The sequence below is a fragment of the Venturia canescens genome, chromosome 10, assembly GCF_019457755.1.
Source record: "Venturia canescens isolate UGA chromosome 10, ASM1945775v1, whole genome shotgun sequence".
Lineage (NCBI taxonomy): Eukaryota > Metazoa > Arthropoda > Insecta > Hymenoptera > Ichneumonidae > Venturia > Venturia canescens.
This window is the reverse complement of record NC_057430.1, coordinates 14,897,114-14,923,507: the sequence shown is the minus strand read 5'-3', so window position 1 is coordinate 14,923,507 and position 26,394 is coordinate 14,897,114. Positions and strand designations below refer to the sequence as shown.

General features: G+C 43.1%; 3 protein-coding genes across 3 annotated transcripts; 2 read left to right on the top strand and 1 right to left on the bottom strand.

The window, feature by feature from the left end:
- Window positions 1–4,226: 4,226 nt before the first annotated feature.
- Snapin (SNAP associated protein) lies at window positions 4,227–5,022 on the top strand. The gene is made up of 2 exons (XM_043430574.1): window positions 4,227–4,410; window positions 4,603–5,022. Exons 1-2 carry the CDS (start codon window positions 4,259–4,261, stop codon window positions 5,018–5,020), a joined length of 570 nt encoding a protein of 189 aa, XP_043286509.1. The 5' UTR covers window positions 4,227–4,258; the 3' UTR covers window positions 5,021–5,022.
- A 133-nt stretch (window positions 5,023–5,155) lies between these two features.
- Window positions 5,156–6,193, top strand: HemK2 (HemK methyltransferase 2). The gene has a single exon (XM_043430573.1). It carries the CDS (start codon window positions 5,162–5,164, stop codon window positions 5,819–5,821), a length of 660 nt encoding a protein of 219 aa, XP_043286508.1. The 5' UTR covers window positions 5,156–5,161; the 3' UTR covers window positions 5,822–6,193.
- Window positions 6,194–6,592: 399 nt separating this feature from the next.
- LOC122417229 (uncharacterized) lies at window positions 6,593–19,800 on the bottom strand. Its single transcript, XM_043430572.1, has 8 exons — window positions 19,627–19,800; window positions 10,821–10,912; window positions 10,603–10,707; window positions 9,091–9,822; window positions 8,702–8,868; window positions 8,428–8,586; window positions 8,085–8,354; window positions 6,593–8,002 (listed from the first exon to the last, which is right to left on the bottom strand). Exons 2-8 carry the CDS (start codon window positions 10,882–10,884, stop codon window positions 7,409–7,411), a joined length of 2,091 nt encoding a protein of 696 aa, XP_043286507.1. The 5' UTR covers window positions 10,885–10,912; window positions 19,627–19,800; the 3' UTR covers window positions 6,593–7,408.
- Between the last annotated feature and the right edge of the window lie 6,594 nt (window positions 19,801–26,394).

The following is a 26,394-nucleotide window of genomic DNA, read 5'->3' as shown; positions in this document are numbered from 1 at the left end:
ATTCCCCGCTAAACGTGTGCATACACCTTGCCGAATGAGCGTGAAACGCCAAGTCTTCCTTCCTGCTTATTACTCATTCAAATCGCTAGAGTTTACTTGGAATTTGTGAAATAGAAAATTAAATTGTTGCCGCGGCCACGAGGGGGAGTTTCGACGGCCGCTGCTAATTCGGTCAAGCAATTTATTTTTGTTTCTCCTGCGCGAAGTAACTCCGACGAAATTGGGACTGTTGGTGCGCACGAGGCGAATGAATATTACAAGAAACGATAAAAAAAAATATCTTCATTGGTCCGGAGCGATTGAAGGAGAAACGGAGAAGTAGTGAGATAAAAAGGAGAAGAATTTGAAAGATTCCTCCGATTCATTTACTTGGACGATGCTTTTTGCTCCGTCTCGCAACCACCATCGAATGTGGTCCAGCAGAAATCTTTCTCATTTTCTTTCTATCTCTCTCTCTCTCGATCGCCGACCGATAATTTTCTTCTCTCTTTTCCCGCGGGGCCCGTGGGACATCGATCTTGGCGGTATCGTGGGAGAGAAAATTATGTTCGGGGGAGAGACAAAAACGACGATTCCTTTCGATCGTTTTTTCTTCTTCTGGCACGGAGGATTTTAACGCTTTGGCAATGGTACTGCCGGATTTTTCTTGGCCCGAAAAGCCGGGGAACCCTAAATGCAACCCTAAAATTCGTAGCTGCGTGGTCCGGACTAAAAGAATGTATAATTACGAGGCATAAAAGTAACCATCACCCACTCGCTCGCTTTCTCTCTTTCTCTCCTCCTCGCCCTCCGTTCTTTCTCTCTCCCCGTGTCTCGTCCCTCTTCCGTCTTTCCCCTTTCTTTTCCTTTTATTTTGTATTTTAACGGCGAACGGAACATCGTAACGCACAAAACGAATGGAGCCAGCGAATAAAAAGCTCGAAGCACTTGTTTTGTGGCGCACTGGCTTGGTGAACGGGTGGCAGATCCGGTCGTCGCACCCGCACAAAACTCCAGGTTCCCATCGATCTTCCTCATCCTTCCCACTTCCTTCTTCTTCTTCTTCTCCTTCCTTCTTCGGCTCGCGAAAACTTCAGCACCGCCGACGCTGCGAGAAGAATTTTTTTTGACGCCGATTACGCAGACTGCTCTCGCGCTAACCACCCTGCGTTTCTCAACCTTTTAAGTGGGAGTAAAACCGGCCCGGGCGTTACAACACTTTGCGACGATGCGACAGCAAACTTCTCGGTAAAACTGCAACATTTTAAACTGAGAAGGAAACATCCTACTTATGAAATTCTAAATAAAACGAGCGATTGCGGAAGCCTCGAAAGTCATCGAGGCGAAGAAATTTCATGAAAATCTCCAATGGAGCGTCGACTGTTTCAATTTCGATTATATACTTCACAGAAACAAACGCTTTTCCAGCATTACAAGGATTATAATTGAAGAACAATGACGACGAGCTTTGTAATTCGTGAAATTGGCTATTATACGAACTTGCCGATTGCCAATCAAGCAGCGAACAATCGAAGCTTGAACGAGTAGTCCCCGCTGGAGGGATAGCCGCGCTGAATTATTTCGATCAATAGTCATGTTTTTCGTCCATCGACAGTGAAGGACGGACTTGCATACACGGCGCCCGAATTATGTCAATCTGTCTGGCGCTAACAGCAGCAGCGTCCAACGGATGCGTGGCTTGTGTACATTGAAATGCGCCCAATTTCATAGCTAACTCAAAGTGGCCGAGATTTACTGGCGAATTTCACGGTTTAGTGAAACAACGATACAACGAGAGAGAGAGAGAAAGAAGCACCGAGAGGAAGAGACCCACGCAAATGAATAGAGAATCCAAACCGAGGGGCAAACGAGCGAAGGGAAACGAGGCGAAGATAAATGCCTCAAGAAGCAGGGAAAAGGCGCGAGCCGAGTGGAGGAAAAAAGTAAAAAAAGCTCAGCGCAAAAGCATCGGCGAGAAAGGACGTTCGAGCAGGCAGATACAAAATTGTCTCGCAAATTCGCAAACAGCAGATTTAGAGGAAAAATCGAGAGTGTTAAAACAGAAAAAGAAACGCAGCGACAGGAGAGAAGAGACCGAAACGAGAAGCAGAGATATGAGGAGAAGGCTGCAAACGCGAGAGCGAGAAGAACTCCCAGAGAGAGAAATCCACGCGAGTTGGAACGAGCATCTCTCTCGATCCACCATCTGTCATTTCGGACTGTTAACTCTGTTAGCTCATACGCATATGAAATCATGCGGGGAGCCGGAGAAGCCCACGAAATGGCCAGCGCGCTGCGGTAATACGATTTAGATGCACGCACACGCGAGCCGAGACACACACGCGTCGAGATACGCATATGCACAAACGTGCCGAGCGTAAAAGACTCGCGAGTGTCGCTCGTGAATTTTGGTGTCGAGAGACAGTCCTGCGGGATATACTATTCCCAGCGTTATCCAGCCTCCCCCGACTCTATTCTCATCCCTCGTAATATAAATGATATGCATATGTAAATATTGTGACGAACCATCGCGAATTGCCGTGACATCCCGAAACCACCAGCGCCTCGTATAGACATGTACGTATATCTGCATAATATATATTTCCATGGATATGTATTTAGATGACGTAAATGGGCCTGGGTCGGTTACCGCAGAGATATACGACGCCCTCTCATCGAGATTATTCCGAACGGATGCCACAGTTTCACTGAGAATTTTAAGGCTTTGGGTCCATTGGAAGCGAGCCAAAGATGGGGGATTTTCCGACCGCTTTTTCGATGCTTTTCGGTGGTTTTGGACCAGTGGGAGACTGGAGGAGATTCTTGCGAGCTGAACTGGAGGAGTTTCTTCGATTCTTTCATTCCTCATCGTGAGGATTTTTGTGAAAGTTTTATCGAGGGCCCCCGAAACGATGGAAGGAAAATTCGTTTTCCTGTGCTCGCTCGTTTTTATTCGGATCCTGGTCGAGCTCGGTGAGAGGAGTTAACGAAGATCGGGACGACGAGGAAGAAAAAGAGGAACGGGGAAGGGGCAGGGGGGAGATTCGTAGATTCTATATCGCAGCACGAGTCCGGAGATTATTTAGGTACCGGGACTTGATCCTGTTAACGGGATCAGAGGAGCAGTGGCGTCGAGGAATTAAGGGCTCTCGTCGCTCTCGTCGGATCCTTAGGGACGTGGGATTTTCGTGGCTTCACGCGAGAAATAAATTATCGGCGAGAGCTCATTTGACGTGGCGCGCGTACACTACTCGAGAGTTTTCTGTATGTTTTTGTGATCAGCTTGTTTGTGCTTGCAGTGCGCGCCTATACTTTTTCCTGGTTTTCTTTTTTCTTGTACCTTTGATACCAATAACGTTGTATTGATTGAATTCGATCGGTCGGAATAATTGGATGAGGAAATGAAACATTTGCGCGGGCCTGAACAGCCCGACGAAATTTACGAAACGTCAAAAGTGACAGATTCATTTTTGTTTTTACTCGTTAAATGGATTTTTACGGTTTTTTACCTCACGTTTAACTTTCGTTGCAATGACATTCGGTTTTTTGTTCGAAAAAAGAGAAAAAAGTTGAAATAATATTTTTCGGGTCTCTCGGACCCAAGATTCTACTCACGGATTTTAAATGCTTCTTCTCGCTTCACACAAGACGCCATTACGCGAGCCCATCAACCCTTGGCAGTTGCTTTCGAGTCGGTAACCAACCCTCATCGAGGCACTAATGATTTGCAAACATCAGCACTTCAGCTCTCTCATTCATTCGCTCTCGTTTCCTCTCCTCTCATCCCGCCCTGTTTTCTCCATTTTTTTCCTCGTTCTCCCGCTCGCCGGAAAGTTTTTGCCGAGCGGATGTCTCGCTACGAGAGGGCGAGACGTCCCCAAGTTTTTTCGAGAGGGCTGACGTTCACTGAGTTCTTGAAATCTTCTGGAATGAAAGCTCAACACTCGAGGCACGAAACAACTGGATTTTCGGGATCTCAAATTGGCAGTCGCGAAGAATTGAGCTCAACGTAAATCGGAGCGTTAATTTGTCCCGCTTCTCTCTCAAGTCCCACAGTTTTTTCACCAACCCTCCGAGAAATTTTCTTTTGACAACTTTCAATAACTTACCGATTATAAATAACTTAGCGTCATGCAAGTGGCAGCAATTTATCGACCGATGCTAATACAGATCAAAAACCGCTCTCTTGAGAGTGGCGCCATCTCCCACGGAATTGAGAAACAAAGAGAACGATGCTCTTGGACGAATTCACTGTTGGAGCTTAGAGCATAAAATAAACATGGACGTGGACACGGCGAGTGACAATACTTCAATAGACGACAAAACCGAGGATTTTTGCGAAAATCCAACGAGAGATGCTCTGACCGAAGGTCTTATGAGCCTTTTGAAACCCACCGTCGATCAACTGGACGAGAGAATTCGAGCGACGAGGTAATCGAAATTTTGTTTTCCTCCTGTCATTTTTTTTCTGGTCCCTTATGATTGTTGTGTCGAAAACCGGTAAATTGCCACTGTTGCACGTCCACCTGCAGGAATAACTGAAAAAAGTATCTCGTTTTTCTTTAATATGACACAAAATCCAGCTTGTGTACGCCCATTAAATCGAGTCAATTTTTCTAACAGAATAAGCCAAATCGAGCTGAAACAACAAATAGAGTCGTTGACAGAAGAGCTTGTCAAAATATCAGAATTTCTTCAATGTCCCTTCGAGGTGGATGGTTATGTGAAGAAACTCGTCAATGCAAAGCACAGAGTGACAATAGTCAGCAATATATTGCAAACGACGCAAGAACGATTGAACAAGGTACACGAATCTGTAGAACGTGACACTTCCAAGAGGAAAGCCCTTCTGGACAGTAGTTCCATGTACGAAGCAGCTAGGAGCTCCGCAGAGGTGAAAAAAGAGGGAAGAGCAGAAGTGAGTCACGAGAGCACAGGAGAAAAAGAAGCGGCGACCGAAGTTCCGGAGACCACGAGCTCCACGAGCCAAAACTCAGAGACGGAAAATCCAGAGGGCAAAAATCCAGGGACTCAGGATTAAATTGTTCTTTTGAGAATGAATTGATAATTTCTCAAAACCCCATACTGACATTCCCAAAGGACTCTTTCCCAGAAGCGTCGTAAAAATTGTTGCTGCTTCGTTGGAGAACCGTGCATTTCAAGATAATAAAGTTGAAAAAAAATGGAAACTCCGATAGTGCGATTGTCGGAGGAGGAACTCGAGAGGGTCTACGAGCCTGCAGAGGACTCGTACTTGTTGATAGACGCTCTGGAGCTGGATTTGGAGAAATTGAAGTTGAGCAAGCCGAGTTTGTGTCTGGAGATCGGGAGTGGTTCCGGAATAGTTTCAACAGCATTGGCACTAGCCGCAGCGAAATCATGGCCCTCGTACTTTGTGGCGATCGACCTGAATCCCGAAGCATGCAAAATAACTAAAAGAACTGGAAGAGAAAATAATATCGACCTCGAAGTCGTTCGAATGGATTTGGCGAGTGCTCTTTCCAAGCGTCACACGTTCGACCTCATAATATTCAATCCACCGTACGTGGTGACGGAGTCTCGAGAGATCGAGGACGTTGAAATGATCACGAGAGCTTGGGCAGGTGGGAAAAAAGGTCGAGAAGTCATGGATCGATTGTTTGCCAATATTCCTCAATTGCTTACCGATCACGGGCTATTTTACTTGCTGGTTTTACGAGAAAACGAACCGAACGAAATAATCACTATTTTCGAAGCTTTTCAAATGTCCGGAGAGATAATCGTCGAGAGAAAAATCCGAGGTGAACACCTGTACGTAATTCGCTTCACGAAGGTACCGCTCGAAGCTGAAAGCTCGTTATAACCAACGCCTTCGTTTGTCTAAGTCATTTTCATTATAAATTCATGATAAATATTAAATATATATTCGTAAATACGTAAATATACTGCAAATATAATAATAATAAAAAAAAAGATAAATCTTCGTTCAGAATGTTTCATTCGCCCTCCTGAACGTGCAAATTATGAGATTACAGCTTTCAATGTAAATTGAGAAAAGTCTTTCGACACTGATCTCGATGGTGCTGAGTGCTGACATATTTTAGGCTCACAGCTCGTGAGACTGTTCCATGTGCTGGTCTAATGCTGTATAAATATCTTCGTAAATACTGTATGAAAAAATTGATGATATATTCTCGTATTATCTAATAAATTGATCGATCATCATTCATCGATACTTTTATTGTTTCATGACTGAATTTCTCATCATCGAGGGAGTGACCCTGACAATATTAAGAAATTGCACATTTTCATCTCCTTTTTTAATCAAATTGTCCCAGTTGACAGGTTTTTGTCTTAAGAATTGAAAATTTTATTCCCACAACTATAAATTGCTTTAATAGAAGACGAGCCTCGTTCTAGCAGACGACACAACGTTTCTCGAGACTCTGCCAAATCCTTTGATACGAAAACCACCGTTTTATCTACGATAAATTGGATATTTTGTGAAGAATATTTCGAAAATTACTGTCGTCTATAAAACTCTTCATTTTTCGACTAAACTGTGATTGCTAAGTCATAAAAGTAATGAGAGGCGATGGAGGAATTCTTAAAAATACGATAATTTATTCCAACGTTTTCGCAATACACATATCATCGCTGCTTTCGCTAAATATGGCTGCACAAAATCTTTCACTATTTCTATTGTAAAAAAAAAACACAAAAAAAAAATCTTTGTCGTTTGAACAGCGAGTGAAGCGATTGTCGAGCGAACCTTCGTCGATACCGACGTCCGGGTTCGCGTTTGACGTTCTTGCTAATGTTACATTATATAAAAAAGGATGCAACCTACGGAAGCACAGAGAAAAGTATTTTCTTCCACTCCTAGCGTGAATAGCATGAGCTCAAGATTATCACACACCGCAAGAAATTGAGAAACTTGACAAAAGATTTACGAAAAAAAAACTATCAAAATGATCGAATACGAAATTTTTGTGACAGTTTTAAAAATCCACAACTTTCGAGTCATCCTCGTACGCATTTTTTATATAAAAGTATCCAAATATAATTCGTTCTTGCTTATCACTTAAACTAATTGAATAATTTTTTTTATATAATTACGTTTGTAGTCGCATTTCAATCATAAAATTATCTTCTTCAGGCTAAATGTGTTCTTGTATATCCTTGCTCTCTCTCTCTCTCTATCTCTGTTTCTCACGATGGAAGCTTCAATAAATAGAAGTTTCAATAAGCATTCGAGAATTGCGTAAACGGTCCGGTGCTAAATGCATGGGGATAAAAAAAAGTCATTTTTACAATAAAAAAAAGTGTTATGGAGCCGAAGCAAGTTGTAGAAAAAAATATACACTGATCTCTCTCTCTCTCTCTCTCTCTAACTTTCAGTCTCTCGCATACACAGGATTTAAATACGAATTGAAGGATCGAGAATCGATTACCACTTTGGAGGTACATCAGGATTTTTCGATCTGGCAATTCTCTGAAGTTTCGTGTAAAAAATAGCGGAGCTCATGGTTGTCGTGACGAGAATAGCAAGCATGAGAGAAAATGAGATGTAAAAGCCTTCGTAGCTCATGCAAACATTTCGCGCTTGGCTTATTTCGTCCAACGCTGTTTCCTCCATTTTTTCCAAGGACAAACTCGACGCGAGGCTCAAATCGTCGGGCAGAATGACACGGAAACCTCGAGCCATTCTTACGGGCTCGGAGAGGGCTCCGGCGCTCGAATTCGCCGGGGTGTAAAAGGCCGATCGTCTTCTGCGGCCCGGCTCGATCTGTTGGTTCCCATCGGGACAGGCCTCGCAGTCGGTTTTGCAAAGTTCGATGTTGCATTCGATGAACAGATCCATCACATCGGGGAATTTGAAAGCTTGGAAAAAGGCGTACGCGATTATGGAGGCACCGGTGTTTCCGGTGTCATTCGTTTTCTGGAAAGCTCCGAAGAGCTTCGGCTTCAATATGCAGCCACGCTCGTCCGTCAACTGGACCACGTTCGTTGAGCTTTCGTCGCGAGCCACGCAGTCACGGACCTGTGCAATTTCGATCGTCATTCGATAACTCCTTTCCTTACACAGTTACAAACGACGGAGGATAAATCCGCGAAAAACGTACCTGAAGATCGAAGCCAGGATCACCCTCGACGGAAACAACGAGAGTCATCGTTTCTCCAATCTTTACGAGACCATTAGCAGCAGGCGCGAACGGACCTTTACCCACTTGAATATCGAGCTTCGCGGTGGCTGTGTCCCCGCTGAATGTCACGATCTCTTGGTTCAGCATGTCCACCGAGAGACTCACAGTCAGTGCTTTGTTTATGTTTCCCTCCCACAGACATCGTACGCGACGAACAGTGTCCCAGACCTCTTGGATGCCCGGCTCGTTCTGAGTGATCAAATAAATTCATTCGTTTCCAAAGAAACAAAGGCACATTCGTTTCCAAAAGGATTTTTCGTACCTGCAGCACTAAAACGTTTTCCAAATACGCTTGGCCCGCGTCGCCCTCGAAATCGTTGATGAACTCGGTGCCACAAGAGTCGAGACTAACCGTGAAAGAATATTCTTTTTGACCGGAGTTTTGAGACACGTATCGGCAGTTCGGATCGGTGAAGAAACCCTGGAAATTATAATGGGACAAATTTTCATGAGATCCCAGTCGTTGCGAATGCCCTTCGCGCAAGATTCGTTCGAACTCAAAATTATTCATAAACGTTGAAAAAAAAAAATGTTACCTTGGAATAAATGACGCCGTCGAAGTTTCTGTTGAACTCGATATCTATCGTCATCATTGTCTTACTACACTGAACCTCGATGTTGTGAATATGAGGAGGATGCTTAAGATCGTCGTCATCCGGCGAGACGGCATTTTCTGATCCCTCGTTGGCTGCACCGGTTGGCCCTTTTAAAACATTCATAAGCATCAATTTAATGCGCCATTGAGGAACAAAAAACGTCGTCAAAGTATCTTATAACGAATGAAAAAACTTTTCATCGTAAACCATAAAAAATAAGGATTTCAATAAACCATGCAATCAACTACAATTCCCACCGGGAACTGGGCAAAGTGAAAATGTACAGAAATCGTTGAACCGGCGAGTAACCAGGTCGACGAAGATCCTACCGCTCGGTCCAGTCGGCGTAGGCTGGCTTCCGGGTGTCGGTTGCGGTTTGCTTCCCGGCGTCGGTTGCGGTTGAGTCCCCGGAGTCGGTTGAGGCCTACTTCCCGGTGTCGGTTGACTTCCAGGCGACGATCCCGGGCTACCTCCCGGTGATGTCCCAGGCCTCCCTCCGGTCGATGGGCCACCGCCACCAGGCGTCGGGAAACCTGGACTCGGCGATGGGTAGGAATAGTCGTTTTGTCCGTTCGGTGAGCTTCCGGGCGTTGGGAAGCCCGGTGTTGGGTTCGAGGACGGATAACCGTAGCCCGGACTGCCACCGGTCGGGTTTGAACCGGATGAGGGGTAATTGGAGCTGGGATTCGAGGGGGGATAGTAAGTCGATGGGAACGAAGGACTCTGGGAAGGTGGCAAATAAGTCGTGGAAGTTCCTGGCGAACCGCCTCCGAAAGGTCTCGGGGAGCTCGTCGCAATCGGACGTGGATTGTACGAGGTCGAAGGATTATTGTAACTCGGGGAAGATCCGAAATTCGTGCCCGACTGACTCGCCGGTACGTAAGTCGGCTTCGGGGTCGATGTTGGCGAATATCCGTTCTGAGGCGTGTAGGATGGCTGGTAACTTGGGTAACCCGTTGCGCCGTTTGGACCGGGCGACGCCGGCTGGAAAGGCCTCGGCTTATCCGGTGGCCGCTGCGTGCTGTATGGCGGCAAATAAGCGTTGTTTTCCTGCTGGCGAGCTGGGCAGACAAAGATTCCACTCTGATTTAACGATTATTTTTTCGCACAATTCTTTCAATTATCGTCGTTTATCGTTATATTTCTTTGGAATTTGATGGAATGTGAAATTCTGAAGCCGGTTTTGTTCGACGTCATTGTTCGAAATTCTTTTCAAAAGTGGAGGAAAGTAAAATCCCGATTGTTGGAGACCGTGGAAAATCTACATCTTCGTTCACGTAATTGAACCACGTAAACGCGTTCGCACGTTTCCCATTGAATTCTGACGGAAAACGAGAGTTCGAGAAACTCTCGTTGTCAACTAATGTAAGCGCGCGTTCGCACGTTCCCCATTGAATTCTCATAGAAAACGAGGCTTCCTTCAGCGAGCGTTATTGACACGGTAATTTTGCGAAAAACCAAAGATTTTCGAACGAGAGTCTGTCTGACTGATTTGTGTCACGTTTGACATTATTCGGGAGCCTTTCGAACGCTGAAGAAAAGAACGTTCGTTCGAGTTACGTTTTCTGGTAAATTTCTGTCAAAAGTGAGGTTCGCTCGACCACTCGAAGGTTCATCGACGCGGTAGGGTTGCGTAAATCGAAAGACTTTCGAACGAAAGCCCGACGCCTGACAAGCGACATTCCCATCTGAACAACTCATCCCGCAAGATTCGTATAATTTCGTGAAAACAACTAAACAGGAGGGAAAACGACGTCACTCTTAAGCTCAGCAAAACGAATTCCTGGAAAAAACCGCGAGGTGTGTTTTCGTCGCGGTTTTTTACGAGCCTCTTGACCTACTTTTTCGTACACCCTGACGATAAATTCCTTGGATCCACTCGAGGATATTTCTCGCCATTACATCAGCTGGTGAATCCGTAGCTGCCCTCGCGTCTCGGGCTCCCCCTGTAATTTTAATTATACCTTTCGTTTAGCAGCACGAAAAAACATTGACGCGTCAAAAAATTGCACAAAACCTGCTCGAGGGCATGTCGCTCTTTGAATTCCTTTTTATATACCTTTGCCATCGGTTGCTGCAACGACCAGTGCAGCACCGGCGAGTACCAACGCGAGGTACTTCATTCTGAGTACCGAGAGAGTGCCTCGAGCTCTGCGAAAAAAAAAAACGAAATAAATTGATTGATCCGCGCCGTCAAGAGTCGCAGAGGATCCTTCTCCTTTTACTTTCACGCACGCATAATCCTTTTATTCGTTATCGCTCTTACGTTCCCCGGATTCATACTCGACACCTCGATGAAATTAAAAAAAAAGCCAAGTTCTTGCGCTCAGAGAAAAAGGAAAAAAACGTTAAGAGGAGACACTCGAAGAAAAAGACTAAAAGGAATACAAAAAACTGTTGGAAAAGTTTCAAACGGACAAGAAACCAGGGGATTCATTAGCCAAACGTTCCTAATGACTAAATAAAATGGTAATAAACGCTTGATACGAGAAAGCTCGAGTGAATTTTGTGTACCCGTAATACAAAGGAGCCTCGATAGAGACGAAGAACTTTAATGAAGAGAGAATTCGGGAAATAATGATAGGATACATGAATAAATCTGTGACGTTTAAGAGCACCGGAAGTCGGTCATTTAGGAACACAGCAGTAGGAAAAAAAGGGTACACGATAGGGGATCGTGTAGAAATGAACTGCGCTGCGTAATAATTGTGATAATATTTCAATCTTTCGTAACATCCGCGCGTGTCCCGAGAGTATGAGCGCGAGTTTAAAAAACTTGACTCGCGGGTCCACAATATTCATCACGCAATTAAGATTTAATTGCCGATAAGTTATACAAATGAATTAATCTCGGAGAGGATCGGTATGTGAAAAATGAATCGGCGACGTTCCCAAAGAGCTTGGAATCCGCGTAAATGACACGGTGCATTTGCATTTCGCGTGATTGACTATAAGATAAACAAACATTTTTATTTTTCTTATGAAATATCCGAAAAAAAGATGGCACGCACCGTAAGACGGGAAGTTTCATTAATGAATTTGCAGGATCGCGTGATTGCTCCGTGGACTTGGGGATATTGCGCAATTCCCAGTCATAACTGTCAATCATTGCGGTCCTGTGAACCTCGCACTCGATTTCCCGATAATCTCGGTAGGCTCGTTGCCGAAGCTGTTTTTATATTAGATCTAGCACGCGAGCGGCGGGCTCTTCGAAAGCAGACGCAGAGAAAGTGGTCATTATGAAATTAATGATCCACGGTCGCGAGTCGAAGGCGGATCGACTCAGCTCCGCCGGCGGTTCATCACGAAAATTGCATTATCGTGGGTCTTTATGTAGCGAGTGTTATTACAGAAAGTTCAGTGATGCGAAGGTGTTTTAATTCATGCGAATAGGCTGCGATAGAAAATGTGAGCATGCGACCCGTTGACCTTGTTGAAAGTCCGACGGAATCCGTCCCGTTTATCCTCGAGATTGATCGAAGATTGACTCGATCGGGAGCTCGATCGGCTCGGGATTAATCGCTCGATCGCGTATCGATTAATAAAAATTTCCGAGTCGCTCGGATCCGATTTATCGAGGGATCTCGTTGGCAGGGGGCCGGCCGCGCGCACTGCCTCCTTGTTCCTACATCGTGACTGGCTCGCGGAGTTGCGGCAATGGTTTTCGAGCGAGTATTCGTCTCGGAGAAGCAAAGATACGAGCTTATAAACGCGGCTAGATCCGATTGAAACTTTCACTGCAAACGGCACAAAACTTTCGTCGTCGATGCGCAGCGTATTTTTTATCGACGGATTAAAAAATGCGACGCAAGTGCATCGCGAAGATCGCGCAGCATTCTTCGGCTCCTGCCGACACTCCGTTGGCCTCACTTCGACCTTGGCGTATCCTATTCGGACACCGCCGAGCAAAGAGCTTTCCCCATTCCGTGTCGAGAAACCATCATTGATATTATTGAATTGAACCTCGCCGTGAAACATTGTTCGAAGCAACGAAACTCGAAGATTTTCATGTTTATTTACATCCTGCTTTCTCGCTGCGTCGAGCATCTTCACGACTGCGAATCTCATTTTTCGTCACCTCTCGCGAGGCTAGAAAATAAAGTTGCTCCTACAGCTCCGCGATGGCCCGGAGTTTCGTTTCTTTCCATATATCGAACGACGTAGAAAGCTACTCGAGGCTTCATTGGGCTGTAAATCATCTAAAATAATTACTTTATAAATGCATTGTTTGATTTATGCAGCCTGCTCGGTTAATTGTTTAGGATTGATAGAGCTCGGAGGATCGAATGCGCCGATAAAAATGAAACCTCGCGCAGCTTTCTCCGTCCCAGTCGATATTATCGCGTAAGAATCCTATTCGCGAAAAGGCTCGTTGACGAAATCTCGATTCGAACGGCGGAAAAGAGGCTTCGACAGGCCACACCAGCGTGGGGAGTATCGCGAGAGGACCAAGCCTCCGGGGAATCCTGACGCGGGTTACTTCGAAGCGGAGAAAAGGTGCCGTTTTCCAAGAGAGTCGAGCGCGCCTCTCTGCTTTCCTCCCTCGCGCACGCTCGCTCCTTCTCTCGCTTTCTCTCATTCGTTCTCTCTCTCTCTCTCTCTCTCTCGCGCGCGGGGGAGTTCAAAGATGCAGAAACGTTTGGTACAGCGCGAGGATCGTCGCAGTGCTGAGCTGTATATAACGGGGAATCGTGCACGGGCATCTTCGCCGCGAGGTGAAAGGTGAAAGTCGCATCTTCCGAGTGAGCAAAACTCACTGTGTCTAGAGCTCTTTTCCATCCTCTTTATAGCTGTATACACGGATTTATATATCCACGAGGATCGCACGTAATATATGTACGAGAGCTGGAACCGACAACCGGATCAAGTCCCGCGCGCGCGCGCTCTGCAAATGCACACTCCCACAGTACGCGATTCTTCGCAAAGATCAGAATTAATTAACGAACGAACGTGATCATAGAAATAGTTGATCTCTCAAAGTAGCCTGCGGCCCTCAAATCCAAAGTTTGCCAATAACGTGAGCGTGTCACTGGGCGCGCGGAGACTTTCCGACGATCCGGAAACTGTGCAAAGATAATAGCGAAGACCTTTCATCCTCGACGTGACACGGCGATGAACCTTTCTTCCAAACGCTGCCACGCCGACGCTGAGAACAAACTTTGGCTCGAGAACACACTCCGCGAGCAACTAAAGTTAACGGCCTTGCTTACGTCATGCCTCTTGATTCTTATACTATAGCTACAAAAAACCGAGATGAAACTCGAGTGTTTCGGTTCGAATCATCCTGTAAACGAAGCTCCGATTACTTAACTGAACTTGGCACATCGATTCTCCGTTCCGTGACCCGTGCGCGGGCACTCCTCAAACCATTTGATTTCAATCTCATTCCACTGATTGCTCATAACCAGATTTCCGAAATTCATCCTTGCTGACTATTTGTACAAACGTCACGCATGGAATACCTCGATCGGATGCTCGAGTTACTTGTTCATCGTTGCTCAACTCTGTCTCTGGAGCATGACAAGCACCTTTTGAGCCACGGATCTCGTTGTGACGATTCTTCAATCTCGATGAGCCAGGAGGAAATAAAAGTTGAGAGGAAACACGCCGAAACGTTGTTTCACGTTTCTGCTCTTACTCTAGAAATTTAAATAATTTTACTCGTTCTTGTATAAGACCGGGGAAGCCGGAGAACGTTGCATCGCTGATCTAATGACCGTAACGGTGAGGCACACCGCAACTCCATTAATGCGAGACTCATAATTATTCGCCAATTAACGCCCGAGTACGAGAACAAAGTCTCGAGCTCGGAGGTCCGAGTTTGAATTTCTCGCCGAATCGAGGCGATACCGAAATCTCGAAAATGCTGAATTTTGAAAACTGCGAATTCAGAGCAACAAGAGCAATCGAGAATTAAAATGAAAATTCTTCTTATGGCTTATCTGGTGTACCCGCGGGATGACGAGACTCGAAAGTCTTTCTCAACGACGCGATGCTGCTACGAAGAGTTCTGACAGTTAAATCTCTCGAGGTTATTATTATCACGACTTAATAATCGTATCATTGTACACAGCGAGAATAAGAGGCGGAGAATTATTGCACTGGCAGCGCAGGGTTATGCCGGTCTAATGTAATTACCGTGCGAATTCGTGATATTTACTTCGCCGCACGATGCTTGTCGTTTGTGGTTATTTTTCTAAGTGCACAACGATGAGGCAAGTACGAAAAAACGATTCTTTCTGCTCGTCCTCAAACTTGAGCAGTTCGTTTTTTCTCTTTGGTTGTAACGTCTCGTTTCGTAAGAGCTTAACAAAGTAGGATTATTGTTCGCTCGCCGCGCGGCGCGACGGGATTTCAGATGCAAATATATTTGTCTGGAGAGATTGAGAAGCGCAAAAATACGAGCATTTATCTGAGAACGTGCGAGAGGAGGCTGCTGAACGGGCTCAAACAAAAAGAGGAATCGCGTCCGAGCCGCGCTGTCGTTTTTCCCAAGCAAGCGTGAATGCGTAATTAATATTGTGCCAACAGCAATAATTCAACGATCTCGTTACTCGCGAGTGTCACGTGCGTTGCAAACGACGTTTTTTTTCATCCGCTTTCCGCAAGAGAATCACGACGTATGCGAGGAGGAGGCTCAAAGTTTCTAAAACTTTCGTTGGTACGATGCAACTAATAAAAACAATCGCAAAAGCGTGGTCGTGCGGAATAAAAAATGACGAAATACGAAAATGAGAGCATCGAACAAAAGCGATTTTTGTGCAAACGCGTCGCCCACGCGCTCCTGAGAAAACATTCAATAACTTTTTTCGGCCCCCCCCTTAAAAAGACCCCATCGACGTCTCCGCAGCTCTTTCACTCTCTCTTTCTTTCTCTCCTCCTTCAATTAATTCTCCTCCATAAGCCCCGGAGCCAATGATTTCAAAGCTCTCCCTCGATTTATTCGCAGATGCTAAATTGTTGCGGAAAACGAGTGCAAGAAAAGGAGCTCAAGGATCTCTGAGCGGATTATACACGGTGATAAATAATTGATTACTTTCCGAGCAAATATGCGGTGCCTGGTCGTTATTCCTCGATTAAAAATATTTCAGGCTGCTCGTGCGTACTCGTGATCCTATAGCAGAGTATGAAAATTTAGTAAACCATCTTTCCGAGCATAACTCTTCTCTCCTCTTATTCAACTTCATTAATAATGAACAATGACGCGTGTGCATCCTTTCAAAAGTGAAACTCTTTCCTCGCTCTTTTATCCTCGAAAATGGTATCGAGTTACACTCTATTCAGTGGTCCAATTGAGTGATAAATCTTGTCATTTTTCTGCACAGAATTGGACGTGCTTGAGATAAACGAATAGATCGATGGAAAAAATGCAGCGGTGACGGAGGACGCGAGATCCGAAGAAGGAGCACGAGGGATCTTATCTTTAAGTGAAAACTCTTCGAGACGATAGGTCAGGGTCACGAGGCCATTGGTTTGGCCGTATAAGAAGCGCGCTCGTATACAAGTCTCATCGGATCGGTAGATCCTCGGGTACGAATAAATCAAGAGAAACATGCACCTGGTGAGGATCGTTACAAGCGCTTCGAGAGGAAAATTTACGTGGAAAGTAATTTCACTCGCAGCATCAATGGCTTGTGCGCATTCACCTTAAATCTTTTTATTTTCAACGTTCGATGACGCAATGCCTCTAGTTACAAAATATTTCGCGGTTCATCAAATATTTAATCGTGCCACGGTCGTAGAAAACGCGTGTCTCCGATGACAGATAGAAATCTTGCGACTCGCTTTTTTTATCGAGATCGAGGAATTCACGCAAGTTGAATATATCTGCACTTTGGAAAAGGTCACAGGTTTTCCTTCCATATTCTTTCATTTCGCCATGTTTTCGTACAGCAATTCGTGAATATAATGACAGTGATTGAGAAAATCTTTAAGCAGTTTCGTAAGAACTGAAACGACGCCCTTTGCCTCTCCACCGGTTGCCCCGGGGACCGAAACGAAACGATTTCTTGCTCGTCCTTCTCTTGGTTTTTCATTAAAATTATGATTTTTTCGATATTTCTCTCGTAAAACGTCTCCAAACCTTTTTCTCTTTAATTCTTGTTGGAATGACTTTCCTTATCTCGTTATTACATCAGTATTTATGTAATGGCTAATTAAGCGATGTCTCTCGGACGATAAAACCATTCATACTTGTCTTTGCCTCTTATCGAATCACTTGTACACGAGACTCGAGACAAGCATTCAACTTTTGCAATGACAAACAATGTCGGAAGAGCCGCTTCCCCACTTTGTAACGTACTCAGGCTCGATGAAATATCGATTTGATTGAACAGTGCGTGTAAGATTTCTATAACACTCAAGCGTTGCTACATTATTGCGAAAACGGGTGAAATCAGGAGCTAAACAAATTATTTGCAGTCACGTTTATGGTCGTAAGTGCATTTTGTGGGGAAAAATTGACTCGAGCTCGATTCTAAAACAAAATCGTGAATTTTTACTCTCAACTTGAGCACAAACTGTAGAAAGTCTTTTGGTTTACTATACACGAACTGCCAAACGGTCACCCAACCGAGTATTAATCTGCTTAAGTTTCGTGATAATTGAAGCTGGAAATGTTTTCACGATTTTTACTGCTATTTTTAAACGAACGGTTTCAAGTGTGTCAGTGAATAAATGAGAGCAAAAAATGATGATTCTTCGCAGAGAAAATCGTCGATGTCAACATCAAGGGGGAAAAAAGCACAAACAAACTTTCCTTCTGTATCGAGAATGGATATTTGCAATTCTATGTAACTCGGCTCTCAACATGAGAAAGAGGAAAGCTCGTTGACGTGGTTAAACACACAAGGTGCTACTGCCAATCGCGAACGACTCTTCGTCGTCTCAATCATCGTTATTATCTTTGGCACGAGAGTCCGTGTGAGCCGGATTTCTTCTCTCGAGGCTTAGAACGCTTATTTGCACAATCGAGAGATGCTCCACGTAATAAATCGGCGAGACCGTTCGATGGGACACACGCTTTGCATAGTTTTCATCCATTTGCAAAGTTCATTATGCGAGTTTCGTAATGTTTCTCGATAAATTTCGTCGAAGATGAAAGTCTTTGGGGATTCCATTGTTTTCGTCGCGGTATTTGAATGGTTTTGTCCATCGATATTAATCGTGCAATTTATTATTGCGAGTGCCCAATTTCCATTTCGACAAAACCCTTAAAAAAATGATGAGCAAGCAAAAAAAAATGTTGTCTGTCGAATCATGAAATTTTGTAACGCAACAAAGTGTCGGAGGGCATTTCGTGATGGCTCAATATGCTCGAGGGACTTTCTCAACGTCTTTCTCTCCAGGATCGAGTGACCAACCGATTCGTTTTATCGTTCGCTTATTCCTCTCTGCTCAGATAATGCACGAGCTGAGATAAAAGCAATCGCGTTTAAGCTTGCGACAATTTCGTTGCATATTCATCGAAGATCGACTTTCGAGACGAGCGCGATCTTTCGTTCCCTGTCCACGTGACACTTAACGAGCACCAATGTGCGAGGCGAGCGAAAGTGCTTTACGCCGATGGGGTATACAATTTACTGCGGCTCTTACGACTACTTTCCTGAAGTACTTGCATTAGAAATAAATATTTTCAAAGCTGCATAGCACGTTCGATAGATTTGCATTATTACAAACAAAACTTTGTTGCGGAATTTCACTTCTCGTTTTACTTGCTGTCACATTTGTCTAATAAATTGCAGATTTCGTTCTTTCAACGAAAATGACGAATGGAGGAGGTCCGAAATTTTGAAAATCTATGATCATCGTTCTCGATTATGAATTTGGAGCATTTGAACGTTTCGAGACCATTTAAAGTGACCTTCGAAGCTTTTTGAGTGTGAAAATCCAAACAGTTTACACAATTCTAATAATCATTTATTATGAGTGGGAAAAAGAGCTGCAAATTTCAAAGAAATGATTTTTTGCCATCATCCTGCGAGGGCTCATTCGTTCCCGTATCAGATAAACTGTGGTGAAGAATTTCAGCTTCTAAAATCCAATATGCGGACGAGTGGCTGGACGTTAGTCTTGAGAATAACAATTTGGAGAATTTCCTAATTGTTAATTAGACAAAGAAAAATTACAGTGGAAATTCTACACATTTTCGTTGTCTGCAAAATCTAGTTTCTGTTTATTGTTTTTTTTTTATTATTTCTAATAAACTTTTGCTGCAAACATCAAATTGTTTGTTTAGACTCTTTCTTCGAGGATCACGCACTCTCTTGGCGCGGAACCAACGACGCCTGTGAGATTTATGAATAACCGTGAGAACTTAATAACACAGCTGCGAACTCGTTGCTCGTGGCAAATGAAAGATTCGCTGGATGGATGTTACGAAATTTAATAATGCCAACAATAATACTGCATTTTTTGTTGTTTTAATGTTATCACACTAAAGAATTGTGGATTGTGTGTTGCAAACATTTTAATTTACTCAGTCCGACTGATCGTCAGCTGTTTATGGGATCGTAAACATTTATGTGAAAAAAGCAACGAACAATGAGCAGAATATTTACAGTGATTGGGAGGATTAATGTTGGATTAATAATTTCTGATAAGAAGAAAAATGGAATCGGACCTAAGACAATTCAATTCGAATGTTTATCGTCCATGCAATCAATCATCGTGCACTGAATATCGAATCAAGCATCAACGAAATGAATAACTCGATTACTTTTACCTCAATCCAAAATTCAGTGTCATTTTTCGAGCAGTAACAAAAATAACAAAAATAGGATCGAAATCTACGAGGAAGGAAACGTGACAAAAAAAGTCAAAATAATTAACAATTCATGGTAATGAAACGAATAAAAAGGACTCACCCACGTGATTAAATCCTTGGTTGAAAAACGCTCGAAATCTTCACGATAAAATAAATAAAAAAAAAAAGAAAAAAGAAAACAGAGACGTTTCGAAGATGCTGTTCGAGTCCTTGTTTCCCGCAGTTTATTTGAATGTTAATTTCTTTAACCCCGTTTATCTCGAATTGAGTAAAAACCGAGAATCGAGGATTAACAACCGCGAACTCGCGAAGATCGCTCTCCGTGGACGCGCTTATGAGAAAGGTGAGAGTGAATACCTGAGAGCATCTTCATTCAAGCTTTATATATGTGTATTGTACCCCCGTAGGAGTCTTCCTCCTCGTGGGCCTCTGTAGAAAGAGCCACCACTGACTCCTGCCACCACCATTTCCATGGCTACCGTAATTTTGCCAACTCCACCGCTGCTCACTCCTTTCCACCACTTTAAACTTCAACGTCTCCTCTCTTATAAAATATTTACGCTTGTTCATGTATCTGTACATTTATACGTATTATCTTCGAGAGTATCTGTAAACACACGTGAGATTTTAGTTTTCGATGTCTCAACTCACCTCAATAACAAACGACGTGTTGTATGATTTTCATTATTATCATTCTTATTATAAGTTAAGTAATCCTATTAATAATTGTAAAATAAGAAAATTGAATATACATGACGACGCTCGTAAAGAGTCCCTCGGCTTAAAAACTGATTGATCGCATGCACTATTCATTTTTTTAATCATTGTTCATAACTGTGGGATTTTTTAAAAATGGAACGATTTCTGATTCTTTGTTTTACGACTATTTCTATTTTTCGAAACGGATTTACCGATTCAGATATTCTCAAATCCATTATTTTGATAATACATGAATGTGAAAATTGAAACCGAATCGGTGTATTTGAATTTACAATTTGATTGATTTATTTCATTTTTTTCTATATTTTTGGTTTCAATTTCTTTTTTAATTATAAAATCATGAAAATTTACAATAAAAATGAAATACAAAAATATAAATTATACAACTTATAGCTTGAAAAATGGAATGAGAAATTCGAAAAAAATGTTCGAGAAAAGTTTAAGAAAAATGAAAGTTACAGGAATGGGAAATGAGTGATTTTGACTTGAAACGAAAAGTCTCGTACATCGGGACCTGGTCGAAAAAAACGATGGAATCAAACGTCAACGTATTGATCAGGCGAATGTTTAAATCGCTCCTTAATACGGAAGAGTATAACGCGAATCACGTCTCCACGTAATAACGATAATACTCCGAAGTTTCACAGCCACGGGTTGAGCATGATATTCGTCGATTTGATACATTCGTCCCGATTTCCATATGAAACGAGAGAGAAATGACTTTCTTATTCTTCGTATACATATCGCGTGTTTATCTGAACAAATCAAATAAAAATAATAAAAATTCAAATACTTTTTTTCACGCGTGTCTCAGCGCGTACACGTGCAAGGAAATTTCACAGTTTTCTCACCACAATTTTTTCGGCGCCCAGCACTTGATGAAGATGCCGTCGGTTTCACCCTCCCCCTCGCCTACTTGATCGAACGATAAGAGATTTCAGATACGAAGCTCCGCTTCAAAACTCACTGTTCAACGAAAAATCCTTGATCTTTGCTGCAGATATGATTTTAATTAGGATACACACAATAATTCATCTCAAATTATCGTATTTCTAGCACGAATCGTTCTCGAACCGGTGACACAGAATCGTTGTTTTTGAAAAAAAAAAAGATCGTCCGTCCAACATCAGAAAATCCATTTGTTCGGATCCAATTACCGTGAATAAGTCCATGAATTGTCCCAGTAACGACGAATGAAGATTTTCGGAAGTGAAATTCTGTCGTAATCATATTTGTCAATAATCATGAACTCGTTGAAAGAGTTTAATTCGTTGATCACATTCGTGCCTCCTCGAGCCATCGCTGATGACAGCGCCAAGCGATCGCTAATCAGGAAGATTCACGTTATTCAAAATACTGATTCCGCTTTCCGATAATTACTCATTCTCATGTGACTTTTCACTTTTCTTTCCTTGCCTGACAAAATCTCGTTACGACGAGGTAAAAGTGGAACACAATAAAAAGGTTGGAAGCTCACGCAGGTTTTGGGATATGTTTCGGTGCCCAGGAAGTTCTCATTACTCGTGAAATATCAACGGGATCATTCACCGAACGGTATTGAAATGAACTTGCTGCAGAATCCCGAATATTTTTTACGCCACTACAGTTTTTCCTGATTAAAAAACATTCGTCCAAATTTTTTGCAATTGGTAATAAAACAGTATGGAAGGCTCACCACGACGAGGGACTGGTGAGAGATTCAAAAAAATTGGATCGGATTCGACCGCGTTGTAAAATTTCCAGAATTCAAACTCCGCACTGAAAACGATCGATTTTCATTAAAAATTGCATGAAAATATGAGACTCGGAGTCGCAATAATTTATGGGCCGGAGGATTTCGTCACGGGAAACGTAAAAGTGGAGCGACTGGTAAATTTTTTCGTAGGCATATCGCCCGCCCATTTCACCGAGCGGAAACGCCGTCTCTTACATATATCCATGCACACAATCGTGTAAATTTGGGTGTGAATTAGCATGAGATTCTTGAGATCCACGTACAAGTGAGGCAATACGTGAAACGAATTTATCAAAATTCGTGATCTGACATGTCCCAAGGTTCTCCTTTTCGTGGTGGATTTTTTCGAAATTCTTTACATTTCGCATATCGCGCTTTCCGTTTCGACGCGACCAAGGTCCGTTTCCACACGCAGAACTCACTCCGAGTCTTTTCGCTTCGTGGACCAGCGGGCGACCTGAAATCCAGCCAACGCCTTCCGAAGAATCGGAATCACTTCTCAGCTCTGCTCTAACGACTTTTCCATTCGTTTTGAACCGCAAACTCAGGGGCCTCGAGTCCCGATAGCCTGGGAAGCGACTGCTCAGTGTGGGAGTGCAATCGTCGAAGGATTCGTAATACACATTTTGATTAGCACATACAGGGCTGAGCACACAATTCCAAGCAGCTCGTGTGCGTGCGCGTCTGTGCGTAGAATCCGGCATTGTGTGCAACACGTGCTCGCGAGAGGGAGACTGTGAAGTGTGGTAACGAGCACACTTCCTCAACGATTATAATAAACTCACTCTCTGCGTTAAACCACTCATTAACACTGTATGGTCGAGAAGAAAGTGGCCGGTAACACTTGGCCCGGAGGATCATCGTAATACTCGTGAAGGAAAAAGTACTAATGCTCGTGCACACACTAATGTGTATCCAGATTAACATACACGAGGATGAACGTTGGCACAGTGCTTTTGATCGATCTCGAAATATTTTTGAAGCAAGAGAGAGGACAAGGTTTGGGGGAACAAAAAATTGCCTCGAACTCCTAGCACCGTATCCATTTCAGGCAACGGAGCTGCGAGGGTCAAAAAGTTGTTACATCAAATCCACCTAACGAAGAGGATCCCATCGACGTGCCACCTCGAGGCGTTTCGTGGTTTCTTTATTCGCTATTATTTTTTAGCGTTATAACCACATTCGAGAGGTTTGGAAACGTCGTACGATTTCGATGGATTGTGCTCATTGGCTGTTTTCATTGTGACTGACGGTTCACGAGGCGAGAAAAAAAAATTGTTCGTCGAACAAAATTCTCTTAGTTGGAGGGAAATGAAACGAATTCAACTAGTTTTTTTTAAATGGCGAGTACGATTCTTCAGTTCATTCGACAAAAGAGCTGTGGAATCCACCACGTTCTCGCGTCCGCCTGAACGGTATTTTGCTCGATGAATACATTTTTTTATCAGTATACAGTACACGCGAAAGTGATCATTCGAATGGACTGGAAATACATTTTTCAGATCAGATTAAATCAGTTTTACGACGATCAGTGAACGTCGTTGGAACGAATTTGTAATTTTTATGTCCCTCACGCAAAAATACGTTTCCAAACAAACTGTTTTTGAGGATTTTCTTTCTATTCGTAAATCGATTATTTTTCGAGTGTCTTGTTCAGTGGAAGAGATCTTTTTTTGATTATGAAAAAAATGAGAATCTTTCCAAACCTTCCGGCTCCAGTCTCAACATATTTTCTTCTATTTCAGTTTCACTCTCAACGTCGATTACGCTTGACGTACGAGGCGTGTAAGCTCTTTGACCCCTCGAACTTGCTGCCAAATGGAAGAGAATCTGCTTCGCGAGAAAAAGCAGAATAAAAAAAAAACGAAAGGAAAGAACGCTTCGAAGCCCTCGAGCTACCGCCACTTTTTCGTAGCTGGGATAATTTCTCCGGCTTGTAAAGGTCCTCGGATCGCTATTATCAAATTTTATTACAGCGCATCTCCGTGGCGCAGCAGATCTCTTCTCGATCTCTTGTCCCTCGTGTATCAACAATGTGACTCTCGTGTGTATGGCTGTCAAGTTGCGTGGACCTCTGTATTATACAATGTCGAGGATCAACTCCCGCTTTCACTATACCACAATAAATGCTTTTCGACTCTGCTGCATTCTCGTCTCATTTTCGTCTTTTTGCCTCTCCCCATATCCAGCTGCGAATAATTTTTTTCTCCACTTCTCTTTATCCTCGTGTAGTTTCGACTGGAATTCTTTCCTTTTAACTTCCGTGCATTGTTTCCATTTATTGTCCTCTTCGATTTTGATGAATCGTCTTTCATTTGCATCCTGATCAGCTCGCTTCTGTTCTTTCTTCTTTCTTCAAACTTTTCTCTCCTTTTTTTGGCCCCTGCTCTCCCTCTCACGTTCCAGCGGATCTCTTCCTCCGTGATTTTTTGCTTCTCAAACTCTTTTTTCTACTGCCCACTCCGAGTTTTTTGCGCTTCTCCAATTTCTTCTTCCATTTATATCTCATGGCGATCGTGTGGTGATGCTGCTAATAATAGTCGCACGCGGTCTCGAAACTCTACGATCGTTTTTGTCTCCTGTGCATTATTGTCCCCCCGCCTCAAAATCCTTTGGGCGATACATCGGCTCGCCGAGCCGATGTTACCTCACTGTCAACGGCAATCACGTGGCTTCTTCGCTTTTCTACGAAACCGCGTTTGATTACAATCACATCGAAATGGACGGTGATGCAAGGCGTGCTCTACGGAGATGCAACAATGTAAGTGCGAGCACTTGACGCACCTCGGTCCCCGATTTTCTGCGGCTCGAATCAACCACCAGACAGTAACCTTGATACCCAATTATATCAGGATTCCAAATCGTTACTTTCTAAAGAATTTTCAAGAAAATTCACCTCAAAAGATGCAAATCGTTCGAGAGTAAACGCTCGCGGATTGAAACAGCGAAGGAATCGTGCACCGGAGCTTGACATCGAGACCTCGAGACTTCATCGATTTAAATAACTTTTATCGCCCATTGTTTCACTCATTTCGGAGGCCGCGATGTGAAATTTTCTTAAACTATCTTCAGGAATGTCGAACATTTATTACTTCCTCTAGCTTTTCTCCAGACTCAGCATTTCTGTCAAAAAATGTTGGTCTCCTTCGGATTTTTATTGACACTATAAATGATTTGGTATACCATTGAAATTCTGTAATAACAAAAATGGCTGAATGCTCGGCAATTACGAAGACGATGGATCTCCAAAGAGATAGAAATATGGATTCGGAGCTTGTTACAATATCAATTGTATTTTCCACTGAACATTAATCCATTGGAGATAAAACCCAATTCTCAGACGATCAAACGATCGGACTGTTGGACATCGGTCGAAAGCGGCACTTTCGGAACGGATTCTTTCGAAATTACACGCGTCTCTGCAACGAACTTTGAATGAAATTTTCTGATAAAACGTGGAGGAAAAGGCGTGGGCAGTTTTGCATCAACTTTTGAAACGAATTATTGAGCAATTTTGAGTTCGAACATTGAGAAATAGTTTCACAAAGGGTAAAAAATCCTCGAGCAGTCACCAAGAGTGTCGTTACTCATTCGCAAAAAATTAACAACGGTCCATCGAGGCTGAGTGGAAACTTAGCATATTTTTTTGTGTCCCAAATCTTGGTAAAGTCGGGAGATCGATTGAAATTCAACACTCGAGTTTCACCTCAAAATGAAGCATGCGAAATATTTTTGTGGCTACTTACATACGTAATTAGTTGCAATAAAAAATGGACTTTGCATGCGCGGACGTACTAAATCTTTTCGAAATATTAGCGAAACATTAGCTCCGGGATGGCACAAATTCCCTCGCCGATTATGCATGCATTCGACTGTTTTGAAGGAACGACTTAATAATCGGACATCAATAATTTCGCGATAATTCTTACTCGAATATTTCGCCATCCGTGCAAATTACTTTCGTTTAAATACCGTGCGTTCTTGGAAAAATTCATGCAAATACACGGAGGATCCCCCTGTCCTATTTCGTTTGCGTAATCAACTGAAAAAAATGTTTTATCGTTGCTCTATTGAGGTTTGAGAAATCATGAGTCGTGGGAAACGAATGATGTTTGAGGGTCTAAAATAAAAAATGGAAATTGATTTCATTGGCGAATACTTGCACACCTGCGACTACTCGTTTGATTCATTTTTTTATCACCAAAAAAGTAGCTCCCACAGTCACTCATTTGAATTTCTATTCAATTGTGACAGATAATTCGACTCATTTTCTGTCAAGAAAAAGAGTTTTCATCGCTGATGAATTTTTTTTTTAAATTTATTCGAATCAAGTGCATAATGAGGCAGAAATTAAAATGTTGATAGTACTAAAAATTCCTCCTTCATTTTCCTCTTCTTTCCAACAAAATTTCT